Raw genomic sequence first — 17839 nt, 5'->3', positions numbered from 1 at the left:
TGATAAATTGGATTTTTCGTTCTTTTGTTATATGGAACCAACTTTGAAATATTGAAAAATGTAGATCATACCACGTCAGTATATTATAGGTTCCACAATTGACATAGCATGATCCTCATCGTCATCCCATTATGCTGTTTTCTTTCCTCTTTTTGTTTTCTTTGTTTGATCTTTAGAGCAAGACTTGATTTACTTCTCATTCAAAGTTTATTTCAACTGTTTGCCTCAGCATGTGAAAATCTCCCTCTATTTCCTTTTCAATTTTCATTTGGCATGACTGTAGGACCTTTCTCGATTCTCCAGCTCTTGTATTCTTTTCTTGATTACTACTGTACAAGGTGAATACTAATAAGCAGTTCTGGCGAGTGATCATATAATCCAGACAACAGCATTGCTCAATTTTATAGATATTGTCTGTATTATTTACCTAAATGACAAAAATGAAGGTGACCTTAGAAAGTGGGACAGTCCCTGCCTAAACAACTCAACATAGTCCATAAACAAATTGACTCATTCGTCTAATGCAATTCTTGTATTAAATCAGATCACCACAGGAGTTCCCCCAAACACTTCAGTGGGCACAATTCTTTGAAGAAAAGACTCAATGAAGCGATTGAGGGAACTCTAGAGGAAACCTCATGACTTGTTTCGGCTCTTCAATGAATGAACGGATATAAATGGACACAGCTATTTATAGTGTGGTGATCTGATATAAACCAGAAACTTTTCTTCTAAGCTGGCCTTTCCAGGTTAATTTCTGTGGACGGAAACTTGGACATAGAAGCACTAGCGCACTGAACCTGGAGGTAACAATAGGGCAGGTGAAGAACAAAGATATGGAATCACAATGTGAGAATATATCCTTACCATGCATTTCCAACTTGCTATATGTCTCTTTCGGCCACAAGTTTTTTTCATTATTGACCAGCTCTGTTGTATCTAGTATTAGGACTCACAAAGAACTACTTAAAATACCGACTTAAGGTTGAATCTTGGGAAATTAAGGAACATTGGTCATAATTTCGGGGATGATTGGAAAAGAGAAATCTGGAAAGTAAAGGGCCTAAAGATAAAGACATCGTAGTCGATTTTTCGAAAATTATTCCCTTTTCATTATGTAGCCTGCATTCTTGACAAGGTTCAGACGCTTGTACCCTTTTCCTGTAAGGCTTCATTTGTTCAACTGCATGTACTGCGGTTTTTCTCCTTGCTTAGCTTGAATTCTACTCCTTCCCCCTTTCTTTCACACATGAACTAAGCTTACCTATATATAAATAGGCAACAGGTCTTAACCAAATTAACATAAGAAAGAGATGAAATCAAGTCAGGTCTTGTCTAGAGTTCCCTTAGAACACTTCATTGGGACTGAGCTAGTCTCCTACTCAAGGGTATTACTTTTTAGCCCCACTGAAGTGTTTGGGGGAACTCCGGGTGTCTCCTGATCTACATTAATAACTTATAGAGTATGTACTCAAAATAAAACTTAAAGTAATATTTGTAGTGTGCCGAAGTTCATCCTCAAGAAACAGGTAAACGAGCTTTTTCTTTCATTGTTCCTACTTTTAAAGCCTTATTGAAAATGTAGTTGTTCTGTTTTTCTGTTTACGGCATGCAGAAGGCATAGAGATATTTCCCACTATTCCAAGTGGGATGGAACTTCGCAAGGCCTATTGAATATCCATGGCCAATGTAGATGCAGCCATAGCTGGCAGATGCTCCTCCATATATGGTGGCCCCAGTGTTGAACGACCAAATTATAGCCCCTGTTTGAGCATCCATTGCATAGACAGGACCACTAGGCGCCACTGACCCTGCAAAGAGGACTCCGTTCACTACGGTCACTGGCCCGTGAGCAGTTTCATTGCTCGGATTGGCTGTTGTCCAGAGGATTCTTCCAGTGTTGGCGTCCATTGCCACCCATCCACCGGCCACAGTGGTTTGATTAGAGGGCTTCAGGGTAAAGGGGAGCCTGTCACCGTTTACTATGTTGGTGTACACTCGTATTCCATCGGTGGCTGCACCCCATACTCCTCCTCCTTCCAGGGCTCCGGGGCCTGCTTCCTGTGAAACAACATGAATTCATCTCAAACCTATAGGAATTAGGACACAGACATTCAAAAAAATTACATGCTGCCTCAGATATGAATACAACATCATCACAGATTCAATCCTGTATAAGGTATAGAATATGTCTTGCAAAAATTACATGGGGTCTGTCTTGGATCAGACAAAACCCGCCCCCAACCCACCCTGTTAACCATTCCTAAACGGACCTAATTACATGTTCAACACATTTTGGTGTGAATGAATCTTTTTTTCTTATTTCGTAAAGGGTTGTTTATAAAAAATGATGAAGAAAAATTAAAAATGAGAACAATGAGAAAAAGATTTATAAAGCTAGTTAACTTGTGGTTGTCCTATGATTGGCTACTTTGAGGCAAGTAATGAAGTCTAATTATGCTGAGTAAGGGAAATTCTACACTAATTCAGTTTGGTCAAGTCCAAACTAATATGTGTAATATATTTGTCGTGTCGTTATCTACAGTTTGAATGATTTCGTTGGATCAAATTTGATTTGAATAAAAGTTTTCTACTTAAGTAATAATATCATTAAAAAACACGTACTGTGAACCAAACGATGTCCCCATTGCCACGATCCAAAGCCCAAGCAAAGCCACTCTTTTGAACTGCCACCACAACATCACGTAATCTTCCATTTGAAACAATGCTGAGCAGCATTGGGGCCTCTCCAAAATCCGCATCCAAGTTCGGGCCAGGCGGACAATCAGGGCTATTGGGAACCAAACACGCGAAGTAGAAAACATCATAGCCTCCCAGTTGCTTAGCCCATACAATTTTCCCCGAATTAACATCAAACGACAGCAAGGAATCAAAGTGAACATCCGGCCCAAAACACTGATCAGGCCCGCTCGGTGGCGTGGTTTGATTGTTCTGCCGGGCCTGGCACTGGAGAACATCTGCGGGAGCAAGGTAGAGATTGCCCGTTCCAACGTAGACACGTCCTCGTATCGGGTCAATGGAGGGGCTGCTGCCCCATATGGCTGCCCCGGAATATCCTCCCAGCTTGCCGCCATTATCGGGTAGAGTGTATGTCTGCCATAGTATTTTTCCAGTTCTTACGTCCAGCTTTACCAGACTTCCACGGAAGGTGCAGCATTGTCCGGCTGGTAATAGTTCTTCCAGGGATGATACTCCTGCATAGAATCCCCTTGAGATAGAGGATATTGAAATCAGATTCACTACTCGAACAGCTGTGGGAACAGCTTATAAGCTCGCAAAGCTGTGTTCGTTTTGTATGATTACTATTATAATTGCAACTTCTAATAAACATAATTGATCAACAGCTAGCTAATCAAGCAAGATCAGGGATATATATAGTATAACAAGAAGCAGTACGGAGAAGTGAAGTAGCTGACCCCATGTAAACAGTTCCCGATGCAGTAACTATGCTCAACCGGCCAGGATCCACCAGAGTGGACCAGACAAGTTGTCCCGTGGCCCTTCTTACAGCAACCACATATGCCGGACCGTAGATTCCAACAATCAAGAGATCGCCAACCACCACTGGAGTAGCCCGTGACACCGTCGCGTTCACATACCGTCCCGTGGGCGGTATGCCTGTCAATGAACCTAAACTTTGTTTCCAGATGAGAGCTCCACTCAAAGCACTGACTGCGTACAGATTCCCGTTCCACGACGGGAAGTAGACTACTCCATCAGCTACTGCTGGCGTTGCAGTAATGTCAAATCCAGCTAAGAACTTCCATCTCTGTCTCAACAAGCCAAGTCTGACTGAAATCGGATTGATCGTTCCTCCGATAGCGTTCCTTCTGTTACTAATGTCTCCTCCATGAGTAAACCACTGCAAGGATAATTAAAAGAAATACATCAGAATTTCTATTGACTTAAAGCTAAATAATTGAACTAGTTTAAGAGCAACATAGAAAGTTTTTGCAAGTTTTATTGTACTTCTGCTGTTGAGTCATCTGGAAATGAAAGTATGCAAAAGGCTAAAAGAAGAGTAACAAGAATGCCATTCTTAGTTATGATGCAAGCAAAAGCCATAATTTTATGTGCAAAGGAGCCTGAAATGTTAGATCTCTATATATAAATCAGGGATGCACACGCAAAACTTTTAACCAAATCAGGTTTGACTGAATCAAATCAATTACAGAACAAGTGTAATATATTAATTTGTAACGTGATTGTTCACTTTTCTTAAACTATAAACCAATCATACATACAAATATATTATACTTATTATTATAATTGATTTAGGTTCGAACAAACCCGTTCTAATTTAAAATTTCTGAAGCCCACTTGGTTAAAAAATATTATCGGAGTAGAGATAGCAACTAGCAAAGCTAGGAGGTGTGCGGCAACCCTCCATGAGGTTTGATGAGATCTACTCCAAGTTGTGGCACAAAGAGTCAAAATAATGGGCGTGCAGGAAAATGGGGAAAAAAGATGGAGAATTTTCACAATGAAAATGATTAATCATCAAATGCTACATTTAGATATGCATTTTATAACTACTATTTCATACGGGTGATAGATTGACTTGAACGGCTTATAAGTCCTAAAACTCTTTTTTAAATAAATATTTCAATAAATTATGAGATATTGATCACAACGATAATAATTGGTGGGGATATTCAAATAAAGTTGCTGATCATAATAATAGCGTTAAGTATTTGTGTCAATGCCCCAGCATGTACCCTACTTTAAAATTATAATTTAATTTTTTATTATATAATTTAATTTAAAAAAATATATGTCAATTACACTATGAGACATCATATAATACTAAAATATAATAGAAAATTCCCACGTAATTAGAGGGAAACTGCATTATTTATTAATTTGAATAAGGTATATCTTGGGAAAATAAAATTGGTAAAACAAAATTGGAGCACTCATCATCAACGTCATCAGAGGAAAGCATTTGCTTTATATATTTACTTTTAGTTGTCTTACATGAAACTGCTTTTCGGATGGAGCTCAGAAGGGTGACGCGAAGATCATCAGAATCCTTGATGGATGATCAGAACCTCCTACCTAGTCCTACGTACGTTTTAATTAAGTCGTAAAACTGGGCGAGAATCCTGTTCAAAGACTAGAAAGATTTGATCATTTCTCTTGTCAAAATCCCACACCTCTCACTAACTGAAATTATGCCAAAACTCAACGGAGAGTGTTAATATATATATATATATATATATATAGGGTGTACAGCAATTTACTTTCTTGTGATATTGAAAATAAATACATTACTCCTCTATGAAAAAAATATAGCAATTTACCCCCCTATACTTTTTAAAATGAAGTACAAAGGAAGGTAAATTGGTTCATTTTAAAAATCATAGGGGGATAAATTGTTATATTTTTAAAAATATAAGGAGGTAAATCGCTATCTATTTTTTCATAAAGGGAAAATTTGCTCATTTGCAATATCACAAGAGGGTTGCTTGTATTTTTCCCTCTATATATATAGATGCAAAATTGGGTTATGGCTACAGTTTAGCCCTTTATTCCAAAGTTGACAAAGTGAATTACATGATTTTATACCTTTTCTTTTTATCTGTTTATTTTTTTATTGTATATTATTACAATGGAATATCCATCACTAAAAATTGATAGTAATCAATATATATATATATATATATATAAATTGATGGAAATTAACTATATATATAGGGTTAAATGCATTTTACCCCAAATAAAATTTCTAACATTTAAAAAATTTCCTTGGGATAAATTAAATAGCAAAAAGCCTCCTATGATAGAGATATATATAGGCAAAATACCCCTTACAATTGGATTTGTGGCACACGTGTCCATTGTGCATGTATTTCTCATTCTTTGCATATACAATAAAAAAAATGCCTTTATCAATCAATTATTGAATATAACTTAATATAAATCAACAATCGATATTTAAATAATACAAATCAACAGTTAGTTTTATCAAATTAATCTAATAATTTAGATTCAACATAACAAATCTACAGCCTATATATTATTTGATGTAAATGTGTGGCTCAGATTTAATTTATTTTTTGTATAATAAATAGTTACGTTATAAAAATATATATTACTAATTTTACATGTATTATATATATTTATGTATGTATGTATAATACGTATATATAACATCGGGTGTTTCTTAAGGTGGTTTTAGATATGACGGCCGACGGGGGGGAGGGCAGGAGAATTTTGGGTTTTTGCAGGCGGGGGTGGGGGCGGCGTATGGCGGTTAGGTGGGAGGAAAATGACGGAGATGGGGGTTTCAGTGGCTGAAGATGGTTGGGGCATGTGGAGGGGCTGAGGAAGTGACGTGTTGTGCATTGCTAGCTTGAGGGGTGTTTTGCCTATATATTTTTATCACATGAGTTTTCCAAACATTAAAAACTTTTCACGCATTTACCCTATATACATACACGTAGGTGGAACTCAAATATGTAGGAAAAATCAAACTTTTGAGTTGTCACGGAACACATCTATTGTAAATTTGCAACGAATTGTGCAACAGTTAATTTTGGTGGTACTATTTGCAATGAATTTTGAAATTATACCCTTTGCTAATGATTTGCAAGGCATATTGCATCTGAAAGAAGTCATAATCTTTTTTGGACGATCTTCAAGTTACATAACTTTCATAATAATATAGCGATTAATTTTGCCATGAATGTCTTGGTATTTTTTCTGCTGCAAATTAAAGAGTTGAGTGTTGCAATAATTTTGCTTCAGACGCAAATCCATGGCAAAGTTGCCTATAAATTTTTGGTAACTTTTGCAACAGACGTTTGAACAGTTGCAATCTGTACAAGATAGTTGGAGGCGTTCAGTTTTTAGACATTACACTTGCCACAATTTTTGGGGATCAACTGTATAAGGTGGCTGAAGGCATTCAATATTGAGATGTTACATTTTTGCCATGAATTTTTTGATGAACGTGTGATCCGTTGCAATCCGTAAAACACAGTTGTAGTGTAATATTTACAAAATTGTACTTTTCTCTCGGATTTTGCAGCCAAAATCCATCGCTATATCCATTGTAAAAAAGTAATAAAAAATACTTACACCCTTTTTCATTTTTATTTTTTTATTCGATTTTCATCTATTCTTATTACTCATTTTTTTTACTCTACTGTAATTTTGATCTTCTATAAGTGATTTAACTATTTGTGATCAAGTTGGTGTAACAAGTCAAACGTTTAAGGTTTAGCTAGCTTACATTAGGATACGTGCACATATTTATTTGAATGTATATATCTTTATTGGTTTTGGAGTAAAAATGTTGAGAGAGTTGAGAAAGTAGATTTATGAGAAGAATCTACTACGTAACATTGTGTTAGAAAAGAATTTCAAGATAGAGTGATTGAGTTCTAAACTTGGCAAAAACACAACATGCTTTTATAGATAAAGAGAAAATTTGTTGTCCATGTAGTAAATGTAAGAATGGTAAACTGAAATCCACAGAGGAGGTGACATATGACCTCCTTAGAAAAGGCTTTATGAAAATTTACTATGATTCGATATTCATGGTGAGCCAGAATTTATGAGCATTCAGACGACACATTGGAATAACTATGAGCAACTGAATTGATATCAGAGAATGGTGTTTCATGCAACTGGTCCTATATTTCCTTCACCATATATGATCATAGATATCATAATTATCAATGAACCAACACCTGTCCGTGATCGGTTAAATGAGAACGAGGCTAGTGTGAGTCTAACGATGGGGTAAAGTACAATACTGATAATTTTTTGATGTCATAAACGCTACAAATCAGTCGTTGTATAGTGGCAGCAAGAGTCACGCTCAGTTATTTGCGTAGTAGAGACTAGTAAACATCAAATCTGAATTCAACCTACCGTAGAGTTATTATGATGAAGTATCACAACTCATAGAGGAGTTGCTGCCACGGGATCACACATTATCAAAGGATTATTATAATACGAAAAAATTGATAAGAGAGTTGGAATTACCTGTTGAGAAAATTGATGCGTGTAAAGCTAGTTGTACGTTAGTCTGGAGGTAATACACTTTGAATATGAATTTGAATATCAGAATATACATGTTGTTTTATTTAAGTGTAGGTGGATTGATCTTATCAAAGAAGTGAAGATTCATCTGAAGTATCACTTGGTTGATGTTCACAAAAAATGTTAATTTCTATAAAAAAAAAATGAGTCGTTTATCCTAGCACAACAAGCCATCCAATTTTATACCACGCTTAATATCCAAGTTTAAGAAGAGATAAAGTTGATTAGATGGTTGTTTGTAGAAATAAAGCTAGATGAACTATTGAGTTAAGAAGGATGAGGCAACATGTCAAAAGGATAAGGTCGAATCTGTTCCAACAATTACTACATAAAATGAAGTTCCACCTCTACATGATATAAACGGTATAACCTATAATGAAAAATTTATGACGAAGAAGAAGATAGTTTTGAAAATTATGAAACTAATGATGGTGAGGATGATGAATGTTCAAATATTGTGCAAAAAGAAGAAAATCGAATTGGATTCATAGTTGAAGAAAAGCAGAGCGTGCTGCTATCTGTCTATTTCGTTATGAATGAATGATGAGAGTCTTTTGATATAAATACAACTGAAAGAGAAAATATCTCTAACTACCCAAACAACCAACTAATAGAAAGGAAAAACGTAATGCAAAGAGAATAAAATTGTTATACAAGGAGCACGACTTCAAGACCCATTCAGCACTAAGTGATTGCGGGTGAAAATAGAGCCTCTTCTTCTCCATGAATTCCTTCAGCCCCCCCACAAGTTGGACTTGGGGTGAAGTCAACCAAGCCCAACTTGGAGAGGAAACGAAAAAAGGAAGGCGCAGGTAAGGACTTGGTGAAAAAATCGGCAAGTTGAGCTTTACCGGGCACATGCACGGGGTTAATTAGCCCGAACTTAAACTTGTCGCGAACGATATGGCAGTCGATGTCCAAATGCTTCGTGCGTTCATGGAAAACAGGGTTATTAACAATGTGGAGCGCAGCTTGGTTATCACAGAAAAATGGAATGGGAATAGACGCAGAAATGCCGAAATCCATCAACAGATAAACCACCCAAGTTAGTTCACAGATAGTAGAGCCCATACTACGATATTCCGCCTCTGCCGTCGAATGAGAAACAATATTCTGTTTCTTGATTTTCCAAGAAACCAAGGCATCACCAAGAAAGATACAATACCCGGTCAAGGAACGCCTAGTATCAATGCAACTAGCCCAATCGGCATCAGAATAAGCGCGCAACTCCAGGGAATTTTGAGAAGGAAAGAACAACCCCTTGTGAAGGGTCCCTTTGAGGTATTGAACAAGATGCAAAGCAGCACCAAGATGCCGTTGACAGGGACGCTGCAAGAACTCGCTAAGTTGTTGGCAAGCGTGGGAAGTGTCCGGTCTTGTGAAATTGAGATAGAGAAGCCTACCAACAAGACGACGGTAAAGTTCAGGATGAGGAAGCTGAGCGCCTGCATCCTCTATAAATTTAATACCTGGAGGCAGAGGTGTGGTCACAGCACGAGCATGACGCATACTAGTGTCTATCATGATATCCTTGATATATTTAGTTTGAGTGACAATGATACCTTGAGAAGAGCGAGCTACTTCCAACCCCAAGAAGTACTTGGCGACGCCCAAATCCTTGATGGTGAATAAGCGATCAAGGTAATCCTTGACTGCAGCTATGTGCTCAGTAAACGTACCTACAACGAGGATATCATCGACATAAAGCAACAACACCAAAAAACCATCAGTGGAGGTCTTTGTCAAAAGACAGCAATCATGCTTCGACTGAACGAAACCAAAGGCAACAATTTGTGTAGTGAACTCATGGTTCCACTGTCGTGACGCCTGCTTCAGCCCGTAAAGCGAACGCTTGAGGCGGCATACATGGCCTTGAGACACAGAATAACCCTCTGGAGGGGACATATAAATTTCTTCTTCCAAATATCCGTGTAGAAAGGCGTTATTAATATCCAATTGATGGATATGCCAACGAAGAGCTGCTGCAACAGCAAAAAACAATCGCATTGTGACTGATTTTGCAACTGGGGAAAAACATTCATTATAGTCGATACCCTTGATTTGATTATACCCCTTCGCAACTAAACGAGCTTTGTATCGCTCAATAGAACCATCCGTGTTAAACTTCAATTTAAAAATCCAGCGGCATCCTATGGGAGTATGGTTGGGGGGTAGAGGTGTGACCTCCCATGTTTTGTTTGTTTCCAAGGCAGTCAATTAAGCCTGCATGGCTTATCGCCACTCTGGTGATGCATTAGCCTCTAGGTACGTTGTAGGTTCCCGTAGAGGTGTGATAGCTTGCATTATTGCATGGTGTAAGGGTGTTATAAAGGTTACTTTAGGTGGAGTAGCAGAAGCATCAGAAACGCCGCAGACAAAATCATTAAGCCAAGATGGCTTGGTCGCTTGCCTCAAAGATCTTCGCAAAACGGGTACAAAGGATGTACCTTCATGTTGCTGTATTGAAATATGTGGACTGGTGTGATGAGAATCAAGCACAGGCTCAACTGGTGTTGAACTACGTTCTGCTATAGGCGAACTCTGGCCCGAAGAAGCACCATCATCCCATACAGAGATAGGTAGAGGAACGGCATGTTCAGATTCTGAAATGTCTTTGTAAGGGAAACAATTCTCATGAAAGATGACGTCTCTGGAAATTAAAATCACTTTATCATCCAAATCATATAGTTTATACCCTTTTTGACCAAAGGCATAACCAACAAACACACATCTAAACGCCCTCTTGGTGAATTTAGATTTATGAGGCAGAACGTTAGTGGCAAATGCAAGACATCCAAAGGTCCGAACAATCGAATAATCTACTGCTTTGTTATACAAAACCTCATAAGGCGATTTTCAGTGCAAAACTGAACTTGGAAGCCTGTTAATGATGTATGTAGCAGTGAGAATCGCATCTGTCCAAAACCGTGAGGGAAGGCATGACTGAAACATCAGGACTTGCAATAGATGTTTGTGTTTCCTCTCAACCACTCCATTTTGTTGAGGGGAATACACACATGTCCGCTGATGAATAATTCCATGGTTACGAATAAACGATTGACATTTATCACCCACAAAGTCCGAACCATTATCAGTGCGAATGATCTTAATTTTCTTGTTAAATTGAGTTAATACCATTTGATAGAACCCTTCAATAAAACTCATGGTTTGCGACTTGTGTTTCATAAGAAAAAACCCACGTAGCCCTGCTACGATCATCAACCAGTGTCAGCATTTATGTGCAACCTGAAATCGAAAACTGAGAATAAGGACCCCAAATATCCGCGTGTATCCAATCAAACGTATTTTCAGAACATGATTCACTTGATAGAAACGGAAGTCTTTGTTGTTTGGCTAACGGGCCGACATTACAAATACCCAACTCACAACTGCTACCACTAATAACATTCGTATGCCTTAATACAAGTAGAGGAGTATGTCCAAGTCGTCGGTGCCATAGCACAGCATCATTGCTATGAGCATTATGGCAAATCTCTGTTTTGCTTTTCATGGAGAACTTCTTTATTTCATCTGTATCAAATGAGTGACTATCAAGCACATATAAGCTTCCAACCAATCTTCCCACAGCCAAGGTTCGTCTAGTCATCTGGTCCTGCACCACGTAATTATCACGTGAAAATATGAAGGCAATGTTAGACGAAGAAACCAGTTTGCTCACTGAGAGCAAGTTGTGTTTGAAGCTCGGCACGTGGAGGACTGCATTCAGAGAAAGGTCGTGTGATAGAGCAACAGATCCACAGTGTATAACATTATGCTTTGTTCCATCAGGAAGAATTACCGATGAATCAGCTATATAAGGTTTAAGATTACTCATAAGCTGCAAATTCGCGCACATATGAGCCGTAGCCCCACTGTCAATAATCCACAAGTTCGGACCCAAGGTATTGGACAGAAAATTGAAAGAGGTACCTGCTGCAAATTCGCCCAATCTGGCGAAGTGTACTTGTGTTGGATCTGATTGTATCTTTCCCTTCATCATTTGCAGCAATTCGCTCATCATCGCAGATAAATTCTGTGTTGATACCTCTTGTTGCAAACCTGCAGCAGTCTCAGAAGTGACTGCATTCAAGGTTCGAGTATCAGTGCCATATCTCTTCTTCTTCTCAGCTAGCTCCTTAAACCATTCAGGATATCTATGTAGTTTGAAGCATGTTTCCTTAGCATGTCCTGCTTTTGCACAGTGTGTACAGTACCGGTTCCTTTTATCCATGTGTTGTTTTCTCTGCTGAAAGTTCTTACCTCCTGTTTCTCTTCTGTATTTAGCACCACGTATCATCATCGCCGCATTATTGTTAAGTTCTTCAATATTGATACTGCTCTGTTGCTAGCTTTCAACTCTCAGAACTAGGGAGTACGCCTTATCCACTGAAGGAAGTGGATCCATAACAAGAATTTGACTGCGTATTGCGATAAAGGAATCGTTTAATCCCATTAGGAATTGCATTAACTGAGTAGAAGCGATCTTATTGCTCACAGTCCGTTGCGAAGCACATGTACATTCCGGCGTAGGATCCACACACTCAAGTTCATCCCACAACATTGTGATTTTTGTAAAATACGAAACTATATCCATATTGCCTTGAGAAATCGAAGCAATTTCACGTTGTAAGTTATAGATCATAGGGCCATTTGTCTGCCCAAACCGCGCCTCAAGTTGCAACCATAAACTTCTAGCAGACTTAGCATATGAGAAGGCCTTTGCTATGTCTTTAGGTATCGAATTCATAATCCATGAAAATACCATACTGTCTGTTCTAATCCAATGTTTGCATTCTTCAGTGTTTTCAGCAGGTTTTGGATACGATCCATCGATAAAGGACAGTTTCATTTTCGCCGTGAGTGCAACTTTAACAGATCTACTCCACAGCAGGTAATTATTTCGCGTCAATGGTGTTGAAACCAAAACCATACCTGGAAAATCCGAGGTATGTATCGCACCCGAGGATGAGCTCACACCAAAACCGTATCCAGCTGTTGCTTCATTCATCTTTGTTGTTCGTCAATTGGTGATTTCAGAGATATATTTTCAGTATTCAGAGACCATCATATGATGGCTCTGATACCATGTTCAAATATTATGCAGAAAGAAGAAAATCGAATTGGATTCATAGTTGAAGAAAAGCAGAGCGTGCTGCTATCTGTCTATTTCGTTATGAATGAATGATGAGAGTCTTTTGATATAAGTACTAACAGAAAGGAAAAACATAATGCAAAGAGAATAAAATTGCTATACAAAGAGCACGACTTCAAGATCCATTTCAGCACTAAGTGATTGCGGGTGAAAACAGAGCCTCGTCTTCTCCATGAATTCCTTCAATGAGCACTTGGACAAGATGATGGTGATGATTATTATTGTTAGGACCTAATGTGTCTGATTTAATTTTTTGAGATGATGATTATTATTTATTAATCATAATGTATTTTGTTATAATGTCCTCATTTAAATATATTAAAAAATATAAAAAATAAAAGTGATATAATTCGATAATGTATAAAAATATAGAAGTAAGATATAAATTCAACTTTTTATAAAAAAATATATATATATAACGTACGTTAAAATTATAAAAAAAATATGACTTTCTTAAAAGATATATATTTATATAAATATACATTTTCTAAATTTAATAAAAAAATTAACAAACTAGAAGATAAATGACTATTGGCTATAATTTTAATAGCTATGAACTAAAAATTATGTTAAATAATTTTTATTGACCATGATTAAATAAAATTGATGCAAAAACTTAAATTTTCCACTAAGAAAAAGTTATTTTCCATGACTAAGAGCCATGATAAAAATATTTGCCATGACTTTTAGTCGTAACAAATGTTTTAGCCGCCCTCGCAAATACTACGGCTAACAACCGTTGCATGGTTGTGCTCAGTGACTATTTGCTATGATTATTTATTTTTAATATAACAATTAGTCATACTTAAATATTGCATTTTGTGACGTGAAATCAAATTTTTTTCTTTATTCTCCCTCTTTTTATAATTTTGTTTCATTTTTCTCTCACTTTCCCCTACATTTTCCCCCTTCTTTTTTTCTTCTCTTTTTCCTCTTCCTTTTTTATTCTCTTTCTCTCTCCCTTGAAGGAGATTCTCTCTCTTATTTTCCTTATACTTTCTCTCTTTTCTCTCTCATTTTCTTCTCTCAACCCATCATCTTCTCACACCCACCAGCACTCTTGTCTCACCCACCACTATTGTTCGACCACTGACTGCTGTCAACCCCCCCCGCCGCTTGCGGCTGCCAATCGTCGATCGCACAGCCTCTTCACTTTTGTTCTTTTAATGTTTTAAACTGTATTTTGCTATTTCTGGTAGATGGGTTGTTAGTATTTTTGTATTTTGTTTCTTTCTTTAATAGATTTGAGTGAAAACTAAAATTTTTAGGTATGTCTTTTTTTAAAAATATGGTTTATTTTGGTGTTGCATTGTTGTGGATATTGTGAACAGAGTGAGGTTGCATTGCGTCCGCCTAGCAAGGTCGCTCTATATCACCAGCACAGAGGCTTGATCGGGTCGTTGTGTGGAGATCGCATCGCTGTCTTGGAGGTCACTAGCGATCACCGTTCACATATTTGGTATTTATATTTTTGTTTGTTGTACAGTTGGATTAGTTAGGCCTTTGCTCAGTTTGTTACACTTTCAGTTAGTTTTAGATATGATTAGTTAGCAGGTTAGTTAGCAAATTCTCTTTCTTAGGCTTTTTATATATAGGCCTGTATATTCCTCTGCATTTTTTTGACTTTAATGAAAGTTTTGCTTTTCTTCTCCAAATTGTTTACAATGGAGATGTCATTTGCTCTGTTGAGCTTGAGAGTTTTATATGGTATCAAAGCCTTCATTTGAAGGACTCTGCATACAGTGTGTTCACATTCCGACGATAACTGACGGCTGCTGAAGAATCCAACCTCTGCCAGAGAGATTATAGCTTCATGGGTCTGATCATCTGGGATGATATTGGTGAGTGCGCCTCTCCCGGCAGCAACTACATGAATTGGAGTTTTGGAATCAAACGTGCACTTCAGGCAAAGATGAAATTGGGGTTTATCGATGGAACCTCTGAGAAGCCGAACGCAAGCGATCTGCTCTTTGAACAGTGGATTCGAGTTGATAGCATGGTGACAACGTGGATTTTGAATTCAATTTCCAAGGATGTTGTGGAGGCCTTTATCTACACAAAATCCTCATGAAACCTCTAGCTAGATCTTAAATAGCAGTATGGAGAATGCAACGGGCCGCAATTATATCAGCTTCAGAGAGAAATTCATTCTATGACACAAGGTAACCTCCCTCTATCCTCCTATTTCACAAACATGAAAAAGCTATGGGATAAAATGGCAGAATTGAAGTCGACGCCACAGTGTACTTGTAGTGGGTGCAGTTGTGGGGCTTGGAAAGCCGTGGAAGATTCAGTTGCCCTTACTCAGCTAATGCAATCCTTAATGGGGCTCAAGAACGTTTTTGAAATGTCAAACATCAGTTGCTGAAGATGGAACCAGTTCCATCCATCAACAAAGCATACTCTATCATACGAAGTGTGGAGAAGCAGAAGAAAGTTCAACTGGAGATGACCGAAGCTGAAGAAAGTTCAATTGGAGATGACCGAAGCTGAAAACACAGCCCTACATGTAAGAGGTGGACCGCGACCTGAGAAGAAGAAATTCAACGTTGACAAGTGATCCCTATACTGCACACACTGTCAATGGATGGGGCACAATTAGAGCACTTGCTTCAAGCTCCATCCATACCTGACTGGCATAGAGAGCTAGCTAACAGAAGAAAGAAAGATGTAGGGAACACCAGGGGATTCACAGCCCAGGTCGCGACTGAGAAGGGCGACCCTGGACAGACAGGCACGAAAGAGGAACTACTTCAGGAACAGATTGCACTGATGAGGAACACCATACAGCCCCCTGGGCAAGGAAACTTGGCTCATGTTGATGATTTTGCATGTATGAATCGAGCCTTCACTATTTCTCGAGGTAATATTTTGTCTTCTTTGATTATAGATATGGGGGCAACTAATCATATATGTGGCAATACGAACTCTCTTGATAAGGTATCACCACTCACACATCTTACTCTTGTTCACCTGCCTGATGGAACCTCACAGTCTGTCACTCACACAAGGAGCGTCATGCTCCACAAAGTCTTCCTCTCACTGATGTGTTGTTTGTGTCATCTTTCAAGTTTAATCTCTTGTCAATTCATAAAGTATGCTCATCTTTACTAGTTGAAGTGATTTCTTACCTTCTTATTGCTTCTTTTAAGGCCGGAAGAGTAAGAACATCATAGCAGTTGGCAAGTAAGTTAGAAATTTGTATTGCTTAGATGCAACCTCATTTGATCCTATGTCATTCACACATTTGTTCATAAACAGACTAATTGCTTTGTATTTCACATTAATGATAATGATCTATGACACAAAAGATTGGATCATCCTTCATCTATTGCAATCAAACATATTCATATTCCAAAAATAGAACATAATTCAGCTTCTCTTAACCAAAATTGTGAAGTTTGTCCCTTAGCCAAGCAGCAAAGGCTGCCTTTTTCTCCTAGCACCACCGGTTCATCATCCACCTTCGAGCTCATGCACATCGACCTGTGGGGCCCTTACCACATCAGTTCGCTCATTGGTTGTCACTTTTTTCTTACCTTAGTGGATAACTATAATAGAGCAACATGGACATGTCTTCTTAAATATAAATCACAAACATCTCAGATCTTGTGCAATTTTCTTACCATGGTGCGAACCCAGTTCCAAAAGTGTGTTTAGGTCATTCGTTCAGTCCATAGGATTGAGTTTGTGAACTCTCATTGTCAATCCCTTTTCAAGTCCTTAGGCATAATACACCAAACATTTTGTTCATACACACCACAACAAATTGGGATGGTAGAGCGTGAACACAAATATGTTCTCACAGTAGTTCGTGCCTTGTTTTTTCAGTCACATTTGCCCAAATGCTTCTGGGGAGAATCTGTCCTCACGGCCACCTACCTTATAAATAGGCTTCCTATGCCGATCCTCAACTGGAAATCACCCTTTGAGATCCTCTATAATAAGTCTCCTAACTTTTTCAAGCTAAAGGTATTCGGTTGTTTGTGCTATGCCACGAATATTCGATCTCACAAACACAACTTTGATGAACGAGCCACCAAGTATATTTTACTTGGGTATTGTCACTCTAAGAAGGCATACAAGGTCTTTGACACCGCTAAACAGACCCTTTCTACTTCCAAAAACGTGATTTTCCATGAACACTCTTTTCCTTTCCAAACTACTCCTCCTGATCCACCCTGTGCATCTCTACCTCTCCCAATCCCTAACTTGGACTTTCCCTCCTCTCCTACGTCATGTCGCACCCCAGGTCGTCCTTCTCCATCTGCCTCCCCCGATTCCAAATCTCCTATGCCTCCACCTCTTGCTTCCTTTATTCCTCTTTGCAGGTCACAAAGGATTACCTCTAAGCCTCTTTGGCTCAGTGACTATGTTTGTCACTGTTCTTCTTCTCATTCTACTTGTACTCCCACATCCCATAGTGCTGCACATATGCATTTTGTTGCCCACTTATCTATTTTGCAGGAGCCCAAATCTTACCTCCAGGCCTGCAAGGATGCAAACTGGGTAGATGTCGTGAATCAGGAGCTCGCAGCTCTCGCTGCAAATGATACCTGGATCCTTACACCATTGCCTCTTGGGAAATGACCCATCTGGTTGCGCTGGGTGTAC

At 38.4% G+C, this 17839-nt stretch overlaps 4 protein-coding genes across 4 annotated transcripts; all 4 read right to left on the bottom strand.

The window, feature by feature from the left end:
• Window positions 1289–4096, bottom strand: LOC105168623 (polyvinylalcohol dehydrogenase-like). The gene is made up of 4 exons (XM_011088758.2): window positions 3991–4096; window positions 3438–3883; window positions 2626–3229; window positions 1289–2061 (listed from the first exon to the last, which is right to left on the bottom strand). The coding sequence occupies exons 1-4, from the start codon at window positions 4084–4086 to the stop codon at window positions 1603–1605; spliced, it is 1605 nt and encodes a 534-aa protein (XP_011087060.1). The 5' UTR covers window positions 4087–4096; the 3' UTR covers window positions 1289–1602.
• LOC110012423 (uncharacterized mitochondrial protein AtMg00810-like) lies at window positions 8758–10080 on the bottom strand. The gene has a single exon (XM_020696024.1). The coding sequence runs from the start codon at window positions 10078–10080 to the stop codon at window positions 8758–8760; it is 1323 nt and encodes a 440-aa protein (XP_020551683.1).
• LOC105168622 lies at window positions 10306–12373 on the bottom strand. The gene is made up of 2 exons (XM_011088757.1): window positions 11320–12373; window positions 10306–10769 (listed from the first exon to the last, which is right to left on the bottom strand). Exons 1-2 carry the CDS (start codon window positions 12371–12373, stop codon window positions 10306–10308), a joined length of 1518 nt encoding a protein of 505 aa, XP_011087059.1.
• On the bottom strand, window positions 12419–13081 carry LOC105168620. Its single transcript, XM_011088756.1, has one exon. The coding sequence runs from the start codon at window positions 13079–13081 to the stop codon at window positions 12419–12421; it is 663 nt and encodes a 220-aa protein (XP_011087058.1).

This window comes from Sesamum indicum, linkage group LG8, assembly GCF_000512975.1.
Source record: "Sesamum indicum cultivar Zhongzhi No. 13 linkage group LG8, S_indicum_v1.0, whole genome shotgun sequence".
NCBI lineage: Eukaryota > Viridiplantae > Streptophyta > Magnoliopsida > Lamiales > Pedaliaceae > Sesamum > Sesamum indicum.
This window is presented reverse-complemented; position numbering and strand designations above follow the sequence as displayed.

Bases quoted from the DNA above. Each gene is read 5' to 3' on its own strand.
- LOC105168623 (XM_011088758.2), bottom strand. From the start codon at position 4,086: ATGGCTTTTGCTTGCATCATAACTAAGAATGGCATTCTTGTTACTCTT. The intron at 3,884-3,990 runs GTACAATAAAAC...TTATCCTTGCAG, and splicing joins CAGATGACTCAACAGCAGAA to TGGTTTACTCATGGAGGAGA. The intron at 2,062-2,625 runs GTACGTGTTTTT...GTTGTTTCACAG, and splicing joins GGGACATCGTTTGGTTCACA to GAAGCAGGCCCCGGAGCCCT.
- LOC105168620 (XM_011088756.1), bottom strand. From the start codon at position 13,081: ATGAATGAAGCAACAGCTGGATACGGTTTTGGTGTGAGCTCATCCTCG.
- LOC110012423 (XM_020696024.1), bottom strand. From the start codon at position 10,080: ATGCGATTGTTTTTTGCTGTTGCAGCAGCTCTTCGTTGGCATATCCAT.
- LOC105168622 (XM_011088757.1), bottom strand. From the start codon at position 12,373: ATGATGATACGTGGTGCTAAATACAGAAGAGAAACAGGAGGTAAGAAC. The intron at 10,770-11,319 runs GTTGCACATAAA...TTGGTCAAAAAG, and splicing joins TTCTCAGTTTTCGATTTCAG to GGTATAAACTATATGATTTG.